The 16289-nt window shown below is 44.5% G+C and overlaps 1 protein-coding gene across 14 annotated transcripts in view; it reads left to right on the top strand.

Moving 5' to 3' along the window:
- The window catches only part of ARHGAP26 (Rho GTPase activating protein 26), a 1021369-nt gene that overhangs the window by 505390 nt on the left and 499690 nt on the right, over positions 1-16289 (top strand). For all 14 annotated transcript variants that reach the window (XR_011030516.1, XR_011030517.1, XR_011030518.1 and 11 more), the window contains 3 exons: positions 3179-3263; positions 5880-5938; positions 6714-6819. Coding sequence is in view for 9 of the 14 variants with exons in the window: in XM_068277500.1 (XP_068133601.1) it covers positions 3179-3263; positions 5880-5938; positions 6714-6819 (250 nt within the window). In the remaining 5 variants the exon portion in view is untranslated. The remainder of the gene's footprint in view (positions 1-3178; positions 3264-5879; positions 5939-6713; positions 6820-16289) is intronic.

Below are 16289 nucleotides of genomic sequence, written 5' to 3' on the forward strand. Positions count from 1 at the left end.
GGGAGACCTAATAGTGTCTCCCTCGCAGGCCACCATAGCCAGGAAGTGCTTGACGTCATGCCCCTGGCTTTACTCGTGATTAGAACAGCCAATGATGGGGCGAGTTTACATGGCAGGGAGGAGGAACTTTCAGCGGCGAGACACCGCACGTCGACTTAGATAATAGATAGAAGTCCATTCCCGACAGTCCTCCCCCGCAGCCCCTGTTGAAGCGCGCCAGCGTGAAACGGTGTAAGGCTCCTCATCCCCTGCACCCACCGCATCTACTCACAGCCACCTCCGGTATGTGTTTTCTATTTTTGAATATGTATGCACGTATGCAGCACCTTGTCATTTTTTGGAATTTGGAATAAAGCAACTGACAGCAGTGCCGGCGCTTTTCCTCTTTCTGCACATAGACCCATTTATTGCCTGAGCACACTTGGAGTTTGTTCGACCATCTGGATCTCTGATTATACCCCCCTCTCCCCATCCATGCCTTAGAGACTTGCCGCAGTGCCAGCATCTCCATCTTTCTCTTCATGACACTTTTACCTTTATTCAACCAGCAAGTAATTTTTTGATGGGAAATGACATAGGTGTCTCCCAAAAGATACGACAATGTACAAGAAGCATTATTTTGGGAAAAAACATTTTGCTCAAATGTAAATACAAGTTGAGAAAAGTTTCCAGTCCAAAATTATTCATACCCTCCTCAATAATCTATAGAAAAACCTTTATTGGCTATTACAGCAATGAAAAGTTTCCTATAATTGCAGACCAGCCTTTTGCATGTCTCCACAGGTATTTTTCCCATTCATCTTTAGCAATGAGCTCCAAATCTTTCAGGTTGGAGGGTCTTCTCGCCATCTCCCTGATCTTAAGCTCCCTCCACAGATTCTCAATTGGATTCAAGTCAGGACTCTGGCTAGGCCACTCCAAAACGTTAATGATGTTGTCTGCTAACCATTTCTTCACCACTTTTGCTGTGTTTTGGGTCATTGTCATGCTGAAATGTCCACTGGTGCCCAAGACCAAGTTTCTCTGCAGACTGCCGGATGTTGTCGTTGAGAAACCTCATGTATTGCTCTTTTCATGGTGCCATTTACTGTGATTAGGTTCCCTGGTCCATTGGCTGAAAAACACCCCCAAAGCTTTAGGTTCCCACCACCATGTTTGACAGTGGGGGTGGTGTTCTTTGGGTTGAAGGTTTCTCCTTTTTTACGCCAAATGAAGGAATCATCATTATGACCAAGGCCAAGCAAGCTTTTGTGTGCCTTATCTGAAGAAGTTGCGTCCTCCTTGGTCTGCATCTGTGGAACCCAGAAGTGTGCAGTGTCTGTTGGATTGTCTGCCTTGAGGCGTTCCCACCAGCAGAGCCCAGATTCACCAGCATGGCCTTGGTAGTGATCCTTGGATTCTTTTTCACCTCATTCACTATCCTCCTGGCCAGCACAGGTGTCATTTTTAGCTTCCGACCACATCCTCTGAGATTTTCCAAAGTGCGCAACATCTTGTACTTTTTCATAATAATTTGCACTGTAGCCATTGGAACTTTAAAACATTTAGAAATGGCCTTATTGCTCTTTCCTGACTTGTGAGCAGCCACAATGCACAGCTGCAGGTCCTCACTTAAGCTCCTTTGGCTTAGCCATGACTGTCCACAAACCAACTGCAGCGAACTGCTGTTTTTCACCTGTTGAATTTATTAAAACAGCTGTTTCCAATTGAGCAGAGTAGTTAGGATGCTTTAGAACAGCTTGGACTATTTGGAATGGTTTAGAACTTTGGAGTTTCCCACGGGCTGTGATAGTTTGTGAAGGGTATGAATAATTTTTGACTGGACACTTTTTGCTTAAGGCTGGTTTCACAATGGGACGTTACAGGCGCACGTTAGAGCAGCCTGCAACGCACCCCACCGCACAGCAATGAAAAATCAATGGGCTGTTCACAGTGCCCACGTTGCATTACCTAGTAACGCTGCGCCATAAGACAACGTACTGCATGCAGTACTTTATAAGCGGCAGAGCCACGTTAGACTGCTTGCACAGGCTCAGTAATGTTGGGGAGGAGCAGAGAGCGGCCAGGCACATGGCTAATTTAATATTCACTGCACTCAGTGACGTGCAGTGTTTACTTCCTGGAGCGGCCGCGTTAGGCGTTGCGTTAGGGACACGTTATGCGACCTTAACGTCCCCTAAAATGCAACGTCCTGGTGTGAAACCAGCCTTAATGTTAAATAAAAGCTGAGAAATGTTTTTTTTCTTGATCTACAATAATACTTCTTGCACATCGTCTATTATCTTTTGGGAGATGCCTATGTAATTTCCTGTCAAAAATGTAGTTGCTGGTTGGATAAAAGTAACATTGAGTCAAAATTTGCCCGGGGTAAGAATAATTATTGTGTGTGTGTGTGTGTGTGTGTGTGTGTGTGTGTGTGTTTTTTCAACAAATATTTTGAGGAGACTGAAACGTGCTGGGCATACCAAAGGGTCATGTGGAGTGTTTTACCAATATTTTAAAGTCAATCTTTACTTTGACTGTAATAACACAACACAGTCTATGCAGGCAGCAAATGTTACTGTCTTTTGGGTAATGGTGCTAGGATTCCACTCTGATGACAAGCATGTCCTGGATGGCAAAGCCTCCACAACACCCAATACTGTGGCACTCACAACTGAATGGAGTTTTGGCTAGCAATGCACTTTCAGTTAACTGGCCTCCCCTCACCTCCTGGACAATCCTCATGGGATCCTTGAACACCTACTTGATTGTATAACCCTTCACCTCAAATAAAATGCTTCTGATATTGCTCAACCTTTTTTTAAGAAATAGTTTATATAAATGTCATTAGATAGGAAAGCTGTGATATGCCCGCTTGTAAACCACAGTTTCATTATTTAATGATGTTTGGCCTTATTTATTTATTTTATTTATTTATTTATTGTATTTATAAAGCACCAACATATTACGCAGCGCTGTTATTGACCAATAGGTGTGGGGGAGGTGTAGTGGGAAATATTAGCTTTACATAGTGTTCCAGGAAAACATATGTTTGACCATAGCCAAGCACTAGAGAAGACGCTAGGTGTTTCTAGGTACATGCAGGAACCTCTGTGTGGCATTTTGGTTTTATCTACTTTTTTTTAAACTTTTGGTTTCATATTTATTAGTAAAAACTTTTTTTAATGCATTTTAGACCCTAAAATTACCGAAGCCGAAGCAGATATATCTACAGAATGGGAGATAAAGACTATTACAAGTGCTTTGAAGACCTATTTGAGGTATGCTAAAGACCTGCTATACAGCCATGTGCTCGTGGGGAAATCTACAAATATGCAAAGCTTCAAAGTGATGGCTGTCCAAATGAATTTACAGTCACTACAGTGGCCCCAGAAGTGGTGCACCCTCCCTTCACAAATGGAATCCACCCCTGACCCCTAATACACACACTTAGACGGATGACCCCTGCAATCATCTCCCTTCCCTCACACACTCTGCAATCAGAGGCCTGTTTAATTTGAGAGCGGTTTACAAACTCTTTTCTCCATCAGCTCAACCAGTATTGGCCACCAAGATACCTCTGCATATGCAGATCAGGTGTTTCTGACAATATTGTCAGAACTGACAAGATTGTCTGCATGTATGCTTCTGTTGTGATTCAGACACTACTGCAGCTAAATACATGAGCAGGGCTGCCAGAAAATAAATATTGCAGCCTCCATATCCCACTCACTTCAGTTGTCCTTTAAAATATCATTTTGGACATTTACAGTACTTTAAAGGGAAAATAACCTTTTCAGGGCTCACAACTGTTTACACATTAACATTTTTGTACACAAATGTGATTCTGACTTATACAGCCAATAAAAAGATGTGGCAAATGTGATTCTGTGCTTTTGTACCGCCACTTGTTTGCAAAATATCATTGTGGGATACAATTCTTTTCTAATAGTTGGAAGTAATCGCCACCCCTTATTGCAGCTTTGCTAAGCATGATCCTGTCTTGGGAAATAGTTTCTGAAAACAGACTGCTAGTAGTCACCACAAAGTAATTTTTCTTTTTTCTAAAAGGCAGAAGTAATATGCTGCAACCAGGGTCGGGCCGAGGCAGAAGCGAGAGAGGCTTCAACCACAGGGCACGAAGTGTAGGAGGGGGGCACACAACTCCGCTATCATTCTCCTGTTGTGTTTGAGGCAAAGAGAAATAAGAAAAGGGGTTACGTGGCAGTGACTGCAAGCCAGATAACTAGAGATTAAGGTGTTGGGGGCCCTGGGGCACCTCTTAGTCTAATAGCAATCAGTGCGTGACGGCTGGTGTGTGAGGGATGGAGGGGTGCACTTTGGTGTCTCAGCCTCTGGTGCTAGAGGACCTTGTCCCGGCTCTGGCTGCACCATGCAGTTCCTTCCGGGTTTCTGTTATTTGCGTTATGTATTTTCCTTTAACATATTTCCATTGTCTTTTGTTTTGATTATCAAACCTTCTAAAATTCATGAAACTTTCATGTGGTCTTTAATCCACTTCCAATCCTGCTTTCTAATTTTGAGCAGTGAAAAAAAAATAAGGTCAAATGCTGGCATAATCATTCAGTCTTGATTGATATTTTCCAAAAAGGGATTAAAGACTGGTCAAATTAGTCGAATTGTGCAAAACAACTTTTATTGTGAAGGAATGAACACACCCATGTATGCAGCTTATTCTGACTAGTAGAATGCTTTCAGAGCAAACAAGCAGATCTGCAAAGTTCATTGCCCTTTCTATAATGGAGACAAAATCACATTACTTCAGTATTATTGTAGATGGGTCAAGAGATTGGCGCATCTCCCGTGATCTACATTAGATTATAAACAAAATGTTATCACTGCTGATTTTGTATTTGACTACAGAATCCCTCTTTCTTAATTAAATGAAATCACAACTAAAAGTAAAAAGTAAAATAACCCTCCTAACCACTGAACCCACGAAAGATTTACCTGGTATATTGTAGGTACATTACAGCATATGGGCGTGGCCATAACTGTCTTCCTAACAAATAAAAAAAATAATAATTTCAGGCCATAATGTTGAACCAGCTCAAAACATGTTGTCATCCCACCTAATTAGAGTCTACTAAGATGATAGGCAAGTTGGGGGGGGGGGGGATTACTGGTGGCCAGAATCCCACCTCAGATCGGGGTCTGTGCAATGTCGGAGGACACCAGAATGTCTGCAGGCATCCTGCAGCTCACAGCACCGTGCTGCTGCATGCACTGTTGCCCTGCCCCCGTTATTTCCCAGCTACAAGTTGACTTTGGATGAAGCAGCAGCGAGTGTACAGAGCATGGAGCAGCTCTGAGAAACTTAACAGAGCACAGCCAGGTATGAGCACAGCGCTCTGCCCCTGCTGTGTGTTAGTAAAGAAGGAAGACTGGACCTTGCAGAAAGCTTCACTCCCCTTTTCATTTCGGAGGTTCAGAAGTTGGTTGTCCTTATTATATATGCATGGCTGATAGAGACCTCTCGGGAATCCCCCAGGGTTCGCCCCTGAAGATGTATGATGCTTGCTTGAGGGTTTGCAACATAAGAGTCCCCTTCACCTCCCTCAGTTAACCCTCAATAAGCGGAATACTTAAAGCAAACCTCAAGTGAAAAATTTGAGGAGATAAACTGTATCTTTAGTCCTGGTCCTAAATAGGTCACTTCTGTTTCATTGTGGTCTTTAATTCCTCTCTAAGACTTGTTGCGGTTTATAATTATGAAATATCTGCATCACAAGCTTTTAAGTGATTTTTTTCCCCCCAGAAAATGTGGCTGCTCTTGCAGCGATCTGTGTTTGTAAGAGGTATATGTAATTTCACCTTTGAACAAATGTGAATAAATCTGTTAGTTCTTAGCTGATGTGGATATCTTAATATTGCAGGTTGCTTCCAGGACCCCTGATGACTTACCAGTTGCAGAGAAGCTTCATCAAAGCTGCTAGTAAGTTTTCCATCAAGTGACCTTTCTGTGAAAGATGCTCCTCTGAAACACTGTCTGGCAGACTCACAGCCAATAGCTGAGTTTTCTCTCTCTCATCTTATTACTGCCTGTGGAACGCTTGTATCCACAGGGACACATGTAAGAAATTGGGCCGTGTAATGGGGTTAGCTTGTATATGGAAGAGGTCACATAAAATAAAATATACATGAATAAAAGCTTCGGCAGATGGGAGGTTCAGAAAAGAACTTGTGTATGGGTGCACCAGGCAGTAATCTTTGAAAGGTGGAAATAGACATGAATCTATTTATTTCTTTGCGCTTCACTCGCTCTTTGTGTATGTATCTATATATATATATATATATATATATATATATATATATATATATATATATATATATATATATATATACACTCACTCACTCATTCTCACACACACACACTCACACATTCACACACACACACATTCACACACACACACATTCACACACACACACATTCACACACACACACATTCACACACACACACATTCACACACACACACATTCACACACACACACACACACACACACACACACACACACACACACACACACACACACACACACACACACACACACACACACACACACCTACTTGTACACTTACACACACACACACACACACACCTACTTGTACACTTACACACACACACACACACACACCTACTTGTACACTTACACACACCTACTTGTGTACACACACTTTTAAGTAATATTATTTTAATTTTCATTAAAGAACTTGAAAATCAGGAATCTCGAATAAAGGAAGTCCACTGTCTGATTCATCGATTACCAGAGAGAAACCGGCAGATGTTACAATTGTTAATGAAGCACTTGGCAAAGTAAGTACCTCTCTGCACCTGTCAGTTTTCTGTAGAATATACTATGCTGATATCTATGGTAACTTCACATTCTTTATACCGTACATTACACTTAAATTTCTTTTTTTTTATACATTCATTTTTCCCCATTGAATACCATAGAGCAGGGGACAGGAACCTTTTTGGCTGAAAGAGCCATAAACGCCACATATTTTAAATTGTATTTCCCTGAGAGCCATACAATATGTTTTAAACTGGGACAGTGCGCATGCGCAGCAGAGGGCTCACGTCCATTTTGCCATGGTGATGTGTATACAGTTGATCCGCTGGGCAGCGGCAGTGTCAGACACATCTTCAGCTTCTGTTGGGTTTCAGCAATTTCCCCCAGAGCCAGACAGGAGAAATACCGACTAACAGCTTGTACAATTAGCTAGCTGACTTGGGGGTTGATTCACTTTGTAGGACGAGATCCCCGCATTTTGGCCCAATAGGCTGCCTGCCAAGTAACAGGCAGCCTATTGGGCCAATCAAAGTGCGGGGATCTTGTCCTACAAAGTCACTGGACCTGACAGAGTCCAGAGTGGGACAGTTGTAGCAGCTGTTTTTTTGGGGGGAACACAGGTAAGTTAGTAGTACATGCTACAGCAGTAGCGTGCTTACTTTGAAGATTTTACTTGCACTGCCACTTTAAGCTGCACTGCTTGAGCAGTGTAGCTTAGTGAATCAACCCCTACTAATTTGTCTGTGAGCCAGATGCAGCCATCAAAAGAGCCACATCTGGCTCCCGAGCCATAGGTTCCTTACCCCTGCCATAGAGAAACCTGTAATGCTACAGATAGTCTAATTTAGTACTATTGTATTAGCCCATCAATCTAACTGGTAATTCGACATAGCTGGGGAGGTCCGTAATACCTACCGACCACCCTGATTTGGCCGGCACTGTCATGGGTTGGAAGGATGGTCCCATGGCACCCCTTTTTGTGTCTCAGCACAGGCCCCACCCCTACATCATGTGCTCCCCAGTATATGCAGCAGAGTGTGCGTGCAGCAGTAGCCATGTTTATTTCACCTCCAGGCTCCAGCACTGTGCATCCATCTACTACAGCTCACCACATGTTGTAGTGACTGGTTCTCCTCCAGGGTCACATGACCTCAGTGGCTTTTACCCCCTAGTGACCAGACAATTTTTGCAATTCAGCACCTTGCCACTTTAACGATTTATTGCAAGATCATACAACTTAGCACCCAAATGAATTTTAACTCCTTACCTTGCCACTATTTCACTATTATAGCTTTCTTTTGGTGGTCTCTGATTGCTGCTGTGGTTTTTTTTCCCAGTTTTTTTTCTTTAAGAAACTAAAAAAAAGATTGTTTCTTTAGAAACCCGCAATCCCCCCCCCCCCCCCCCCCGTAAATTGCTACTTTTTACATAAAAAAAAAAAAATTCAGCCTGCCAGCTCCGATCGTGGACGGATCCCCGCTTTGTGTGCAGGGAACGCGCAAGCTCCCTGCTAATCCTGCTCGCCACACTTTGCTGCCAATCCGCATTAGGCGGTCCCCAGAGAGCCACGCTCCCACTGGCCATCGGTGTGAGGCAGTTGGAAGCTGATTAAATACATGAGGAGATCGAGATGCCGGGCAGAGAGTGAGCGGTGAGCTGTAGTGAATAGACTGATATAATTAGAGCACTCAGTGGAGGGAAGATGAGCACGGCTACTGCTGCATTCATACACTGCTGCATATACTGTGGCTGGGGAGCACATAACGGGGCCACTAGGCACCAGGGAAGCTATATTGGGGATGGAAGAGGTAACTAAAGGAAACCGGGGAAGCTATATGGGATGGATGGATGTTAGATACCAGGAAGCTAACTTGGGGAGGGGGAAATCACTAGGCAGAGTGGAGGGGAGGTAATGTCCTAATCAGTCACACAACAGTATTCCTACGGAACAGGTAAATAGCCCCCAATTAATAAGCACTCATCACCTAAAACCTGAAAAGCCAACTTGTCTCCTCTATCTACTATACGGAATTTGTATGGGGAATGCAATAAACCCTTTGGCACTTATGTAGCACTGCACTTTTTAAAGTGCAGTAGGGTACAGCCCAGGTCAGAGCACTTTTGCACTTATCAAACACTTATTCAAGTTGACAGTGAGATGTGCAGCAAAGCGTGCTCTTGTCTCTGGCTAGCACCGTGCTCCTTCCTGACTTCTCTCTTTATCCTTGCTAGTGCCTGTTCCAGGTAGGTGAGTGAGCATATGCCACCGACGTGTTATGGAATGGGCACCAGAAAGGAGCACGTGATAACACTCCAGTGCGACTATTCTCTGCAGGGCCCACTGTAGGATCACTTAGCTCACTTTGTGTGGGCAGAAGACAACCATTCAGAAGACAGGAGCTATTCTTCCGTCCAGTTATCTACTTAAAAAAAAAAAGTCTGTATTTGTGCACTCTTGTGGGAATTGTCATTCTGGTTTATGTGCTGCTATTCTCTTTTAATGTGTATCTGTAGCACTGAGGAAGGATACTGCTGCACAGGCAAGGAAGTATCGAATACAGAAGACTGCCCTGTCCCATATCCAAGGTTATCTGCAGTTTCTAACACTGTATATAGCCTATTTTTTTATTTTCAAATGGTATTTATTTGGTATAAGCAGCGTGGCTAATACCACATACATTTTTTACATACATAAACATCTGATTTCCGCTTGCTGGGTTGAAATGGAATTTTACACATATACATTATCAAGAAAATAAACCAAAATTCACACAGCGCATATTTAAGAAAGTTGAAGGTGGGACAGAATACACATAATGCTTAGTAAGTGTTACAAAAAGTCAGCCATGGAGGCCAGGTATTTTCAGAGTTATCCTCTTTAATTGAATTAACCCTTTCCTGTCTTTTTACGTGATCATCCGTGCCCCTCCCCAGCTTTTCCTTATCCAACCGCAGTGTGGGGGAGACATGGATGATTCCTGCATGCTGTGCTGGGGTAAGCCAGTGGGGTCTCCGCCTCCTCGTACTGGGGCATGTGCACGGCTGTGCTCCTCAGCATGGGTGAGCGGTTAAGGAGGCTCCAAGGTATAACACCCTGGTGCCCGATCTCCGCCAAGCATACAGATCAGGTGTTTTTGACTGAAGTCTGACTAGATTAGCTGCATGCTTTTTTCGGGTGTGTGATCCAGATACTAATGCAGCCAAAGAGATCAGCAGGATTATAGGCAACTGGTATTGTTTAAAATAAAATATATATGCCTTATCTCTCGCTATTAAGGTGTCTTTCAAAGGGGAAAGGGGGAGGACTACCAGACTATCAAGGAACGCCTTAGGCCCAGTTCACATTAGCGGTAAAAAATGGTCCGTTCCCGAATCGGAAAGGATCAGAACGGATCCAGTGTTAATCTATGGATCGGTTTACATCCGCCCATTCAAATGGATCCATTCTGCACAATGTGCTGAATGGACCGCAAGTTTCCTCCCTGCAGCATTTTTCCAGACCGCTGAGCCCAGCGGAACATAAACATAAGCTGAAGCTCTGCATTGGGGGCAATGAGAAAACAGAATGTTTTTTTCACACTAGTAAAGAAACAGACCGTTCTAAGTAGAATAATCCTCTTGCGGGGGAGATATGGGGAAACGAAGCGGAATGGAAACCGAGTGGCAATAGAGTGAAAACTGCTCCGATCAACCGGTGATCAGATCCGTTTTCACGGATGTTTGCCACTCAAACGCAGCTGTGAGCTGACTTTAAAGGTGAAGTGAAAGAGGACCACTACGGTAACACTAGCTACTGCAGTCGATAGTGGGCCACTAGACCACCAGGGAGAGCTGTGTGAAAGAAGGGCGGGACTAGATTACTAGAAAATGCCTTAACGAGGAAGGGAGGGATCAGTAAAAACAAAACACCTGGAATGCCTTAAAGTTAACCACTTCCCGACCGCCTAACGCACAGAGGCGGCCGGGAAGTGGAGCCCTGAAGGACCGGCTCACCCACAGAGGCGGCGGTCCTTCTAAGGGCATGGGCGGAGCGATCGCGTCATCCGTGACGCGATCCTCCGCCGGCGCCTGTCACCGCTCGCCCGCCGCAACATCCCGCCGGCTATACGGAAGCGCCGGCGGGATGTTAACCCCGCGATTGCCGCATACAAAGTGTATAATACACTTTGTAATGTTCACAAAGTGTATTATACAGGCTGCCTCCTGCCCTGGTGGTCCCAGTGTCCGAGGGACCATCAGGGCAGGCTGCAGCCACCCTAGTCTGCACCCAAGCACACTGATTTCTCCCCCCCCCCTGCCCCAGATCGCCCACAGCACCCCTCAGACCCCCCCCTGCCCACCCCCCAGACCCCTGTTCGCACCCAATCACCCCCCTAATCACCCATCAATCACTCCCTGTCACTATCTGTCAACGCTATTTTTTTTTATCTCCCCCCCTGCCCACTGCCCCCTCCTGATCACCCCCCACCCCTCAGATTCTCCCCAGACCCCCCCCCCTGTGTACTGTATGCATCTATCCCCCCTGATCACCTGTCAATCACCTGTCAATCACCCATCAATCACCCCCTGTCACTGCCACCCATCAATCAGCCCCTAACCTGCCCCTTGCGGGCAATCTGATCACCCACCCACACCAATAGATCGCCCGCAGATCCGACATCAGATCACCACCCAAACGCAGTGTTTACATCTATTCTCTCCTCTAAACACCTACTAATTACCCATCAATCACCCCCTATCACCACCTGTTACTGTTACCCATCAGATCAGACCCTAATCTGCCCCTTGCGGGCACCCAATCACCCGCCTACACGCTCAGATTGCCCTCAGACCCCCCCCTTATCAATTCGCCAGGGCATTATTTACATCTGTCCTTCCCTGTAATAACCCACTGATCACCTGTCAATCACCCATCAATCACCCCCTGTCACTGCCACCCATCAATCACCCCCTGTCACTGCCACCCATCAATCAGCCCCTAACCTGCCCCACGCGGGCAATCTGATCACCCACCCACACCAATAGATCGCCTGCAGATCCGACATCAGATCACCACCCAAGCGCAGTGTTTACATCTCTCCTCTAAACACCCACTAATTACCCATCAATCACCCATCAATCACCCATCAATCACCCCCTATCACCACCTGTCACTGTTACCCATCAGATCAGACCCTAATCTGCCCCTTGCGGGCACCCAATCACCCGCCTACACGCTCAGATTGCCCTCAGACCCCCCTTTATCAATTCGCCAGTGCATTAGTTACATCTGTTCTTCCCTGTAATAACCCACTGATCACCTGTCAATCACCTGTCACTGCCACCTATCAATCACCCCCTGTCACTGCCACCCATCAATCACCCCCTGGCACTGCCACCCATCAATCACCCCCTGTCACTGCCACTCATCAATCAGCCCCTAACCTGCCCCTTGCGGGCAATCTGATCACCCACCCACACCAATAGTTCGCCCGCAGATCCGACGTCAGATCACCTCCCAAGGGCAGTGTTTATATCTGTTCTCTACCCTAAACACCCACTAATTACCCATCAATCACCCCCTGTCACTGCTACCTATCAGATTAGACCCCTATCTGCCCCTAGGGCACTCAATCACCCGCCCACACCCTCAGAACGCTCTCAGACCCCAGCCCTGATCACCTCGCCAGTGCATTGCTTGCATCTATTCCCCCCTCTAATCACACCTTGAGACACCCATCAATCACCTCCTGTCACCCCCTAGCACACCTACCCATCAGATCAGGCCCTAATTTGCCCCGTGTGGGCTCCTGATCACTCGGCCAAACCCTCAGATCCCCCTCAGACCCCCTTCCGATCACATCCCCAGTGCATTGATTGCATCTATTTTCCCCTCTAACCACCCCCTGAGACACCCATCAATCACCTCCTGTCACCCCCCTAGCACTCCTATCCATCAGATCAGGCCCAATACAACCTGTCATCTAAAAGGCCACCCTGCATATGACCGGTTCCACAAAATTCGCCCCCTCATAGACCACCTGTCATCAAAATTTGCAGTTGCTTATACCCCTGAACAGTCATTTTGAGACATTTGGTTTCCAGACTACTCACGGTTTTGGGCCCGTAAAATGCCAGGGCGGTATAGGAACCCCAGAAACGGACCCCATTTTAGAAAAAAGACACCCCAATGTATTCTGTTAGGTGTATGGCGAGTTCATAGAAGATTTTATTTTTTGTCAAAAGTTAGCGGAAATTGATTTTTGTTTTTTTTTCACAAAGTGTCATTTTTCACTAACTTGTGACAAAAAATAAAATCTTCTATGAACTCGCCATACACCTAACGGAATACCTTGGGGTGTCTTCTTTCTAAAATGGGGTCACTTGTGGGGTTCCTATACTGCCCTGGCATTTTAGGGGCCCTAAACCGTGAGGAGTAGTCTAGAAAACAAATGCCTCAAAATGACCTGTGATTAGGACGTTGGGCCCCTTAGCGCACCTAGGCTGCAAAAAAGTGTCACACATGTGGTATCGCCGTACTCAGGAGAAGTAGTATAATGTGTTTTGGGGTGTATTTTTACACATACCCATGCTGGGTGGGAGAAATCTCTCTGTAAATGGACAATTGTGTGTAAAAAAAATCAAACAATTGTCATTTACAGAGGTATTTCTCCTACCCAGCATGGGTATGTGTAAAAATACACCCCAAAACACATTATACTACATCTCCCGAGTACGGCGATACCACATGATTGGCACTTTTTTGCAGCCTAACTGCGCTAAGGGGCCCAAAGCCCAATGAGTACCTTTAGGATTTCACAGGTCATTTTTGTTTCAAGACTACTCCTCACGGTTTAGGGCCCCTAAAATGCCAGGGCAGTATAGGAACCCCACAAATGACCCCATTCTAGAAAGAAGACACCCAAACGTATTCCGTTAGGAGTATGGTGAGTTCATAGAAGATTTTATTTTTTGTCACAAGTTAGCGGAAAATGACACTTTGTGAAAAAAAACTATTAAAATCAATTTCCGCTAACTTGTGACAAAAAAATAAAAACTTCTATGAGCTCACCATACCCCTAACGGAATACCTTGGGGTGTCTTCTTTCTAAAATGGGGTCATTAGTGGGGTTCCTATACTGCCCTGGCATTTTAGGGGCCCTAAACCGTGAGGAGTAGTATTGAAACAAAAATGACCTGTGAAATCCTAAAGGTACTCATTGGACTTTGGGCCCTTTAGCGCAGTTAGGGTGCAAAAAAGTGCCACACATGTGGTATCGCCGTACTTGGGAGAAGTAGTACAATGTGTTTTGGGGTGTATTTTTACACATACCCATGCTGGGTGGGAGAAATACCGCTGTAAATGGACAATTGTGTGTAAAAAAATCAAAAGATTGTCATTTACAGAGGTGTTTCTCCCACCCAGCATGGGTATGTGTAAAAATACACCCCAAAACACATTGTACTACTTCTCCCGAGTACGGCGATACCACATGTGTGGCACTTTTTTGCACCCTAACTGCGCTAAAGGGCCCAAAGTCCAATGAGTACCTTTAGGATTTCACAGGTCATTTTGAGAAATTTCGTTTCAAGACTACTCCTCACGGTTTAGGGCCCCTAAAATGTCAGGGCAGTATAGGAACCCCACAAATGACCCCATTTTAGAAAGAAGACACCCCAAGGTATTCCGTTAGTAGTATGGCGAGTTCATAGAAGATTTTATTTTTTGTCACAAGTTAGCGGAAATTGATTTTAATTGTGTTTTTTCACAGTGTGTCATTTTCCGCTAACTTGTGACAAAAAATAAAATCTTCTATGAACTCACCATACTCCTAACGGAATACCTTGGGGTGTCTTCTTTCTAAAATGGGGTCATTTGTGGGGTTCCTATACTGCCCTGGCATTTTAGGGGCCCTAAACCGTGAGGAGTAGTCTTGAAACGAAATTTCTCAAAATGACCTGTGAAATCCTAAAGGTACTCATTGGACTTTGGGCCCTTTAGCGCAGTTAGGGTGCAAAAAAGTGCCACACGTGGTATCGCCGTACTCAGGAGAAGTAGTATAATGTGTTTTGGGGTGTATTTTTACACATACCCATGCTGAGTGGGAGAAAGATCTCTGTAAATGGACAATTGTGTGTAAAAAAAATTAACAAATTGTCATTTACAGAGATATTTCTCCCACCCAGCATGGGTATGTGTAAAAATACACCCCAAAACACATTATACTACTTCTCCTGAGTACGGCAATACCACATGTGTGGCACTTTTTTGCAGCCTAACTGCGCTAAGGGGTTCAAAGTCCAATGAGCACCTTTAGGCTTTACAGGGGTGCTTACAATTTAGCACCCCCCAAAATGTCAGGACAGTAAACGCACTCCACAAATGACCCCATTTTGGAAAGTAGACCCTTCAAGGTATTCAGAGAGGGGCATGGTGAGTCCGTGGCAGATTTCATTTTTTTTTGTCGCAAGTTAGAAGAAATGGAAACTTTTTTTTTTTTTTGGTCACAAAGTGTCATTTTCCGCTTACTTGTGACAAAAAATAATATCTTCTATGAACTCACTATGCCTCTCAGTGAATACTTTGGGATGTCTTCTTTCCAAAATGGGGTCATTTGGGGGGTATTTATACTATCCTGGAATTCTAGCCCCTCATGAAACATGACAGGGGGTCAGAAAAGTCATAGATGCTTGAAAATGGGAAAATTCACTTTTTGCACCATAGTTTGTAAACGCTATAACTTTTACCCAAACCAATAAATATACACTGAATGGGTTTTATTTTATCAAAAACATGTTTGTCCACATTTTTCGCGCTGCATGTATACAGAAATTTTACTTTATTTGAAAACTGTCAGCACAGAAAGTTAAAAAAATCATTTTTTGCCAAAATTCATGTCTTTTTTGATGAATATAATAAAAAGTAAAAATCGCAGGAGCAATCAAATAGCACCAAAAGAAAGCTTTATTAGTGACAAGAAAAGGAGCCAAAATTCATTTAGGTGGTAGGTTGTATGAGCGAGCAATAAACCGTGAAAGCTGCAGTGGTCTGAATAGAAAAAAAGTGGCCGGTCCTTAAGGGGTAGAAAGCCCTAGGTCCTCAAGTGGTTAAAGGGGTAGGACTGCTAAACTAGACAACCATGCCATGCTTACCCCCCCCCCCCCCCCAAAAAAAAAAAAAACTAAAGGGGAGGGGGGACCATTAGTCCCAACAGAAAGTTATAATTAAGATGGAGGACCCCTAGATCACCAGAGCAAGCTTTAATAAAAAGAGGAGGCTATTACCATAGGAAAACTGTTTTGCCGCATTTAAAGTAGTTAATGTTTATTATCTATGGTAGCACTTATTTTAAAATAGGTGTGCACAGATTTCCTAATACTCCCTTTTTTGTCTGAGGAACTGGACTGCATCTCATGACATGCGTCACACTTAGGAGTGACAATTAAGTATTTTCTGAAATTGACTATTTGGGTCAACATTTGTGATCTAAATCCACCACTACCTCATTTT

Source organism: Hyperolius riggenbachi, chromosome 3, assembly GCF_040937935.1.
Source record: "Hyperolius riggenbachi isolate aHypRig1 chromosome 3, aHypRig1.pri, whole genome shotgun sequence".
NCBI lineage: Eukaryota > Metazoa > Chordata > Amphibia > Anura > Hyperoliidae > Hyperolius > Hyperolius riggenbachi.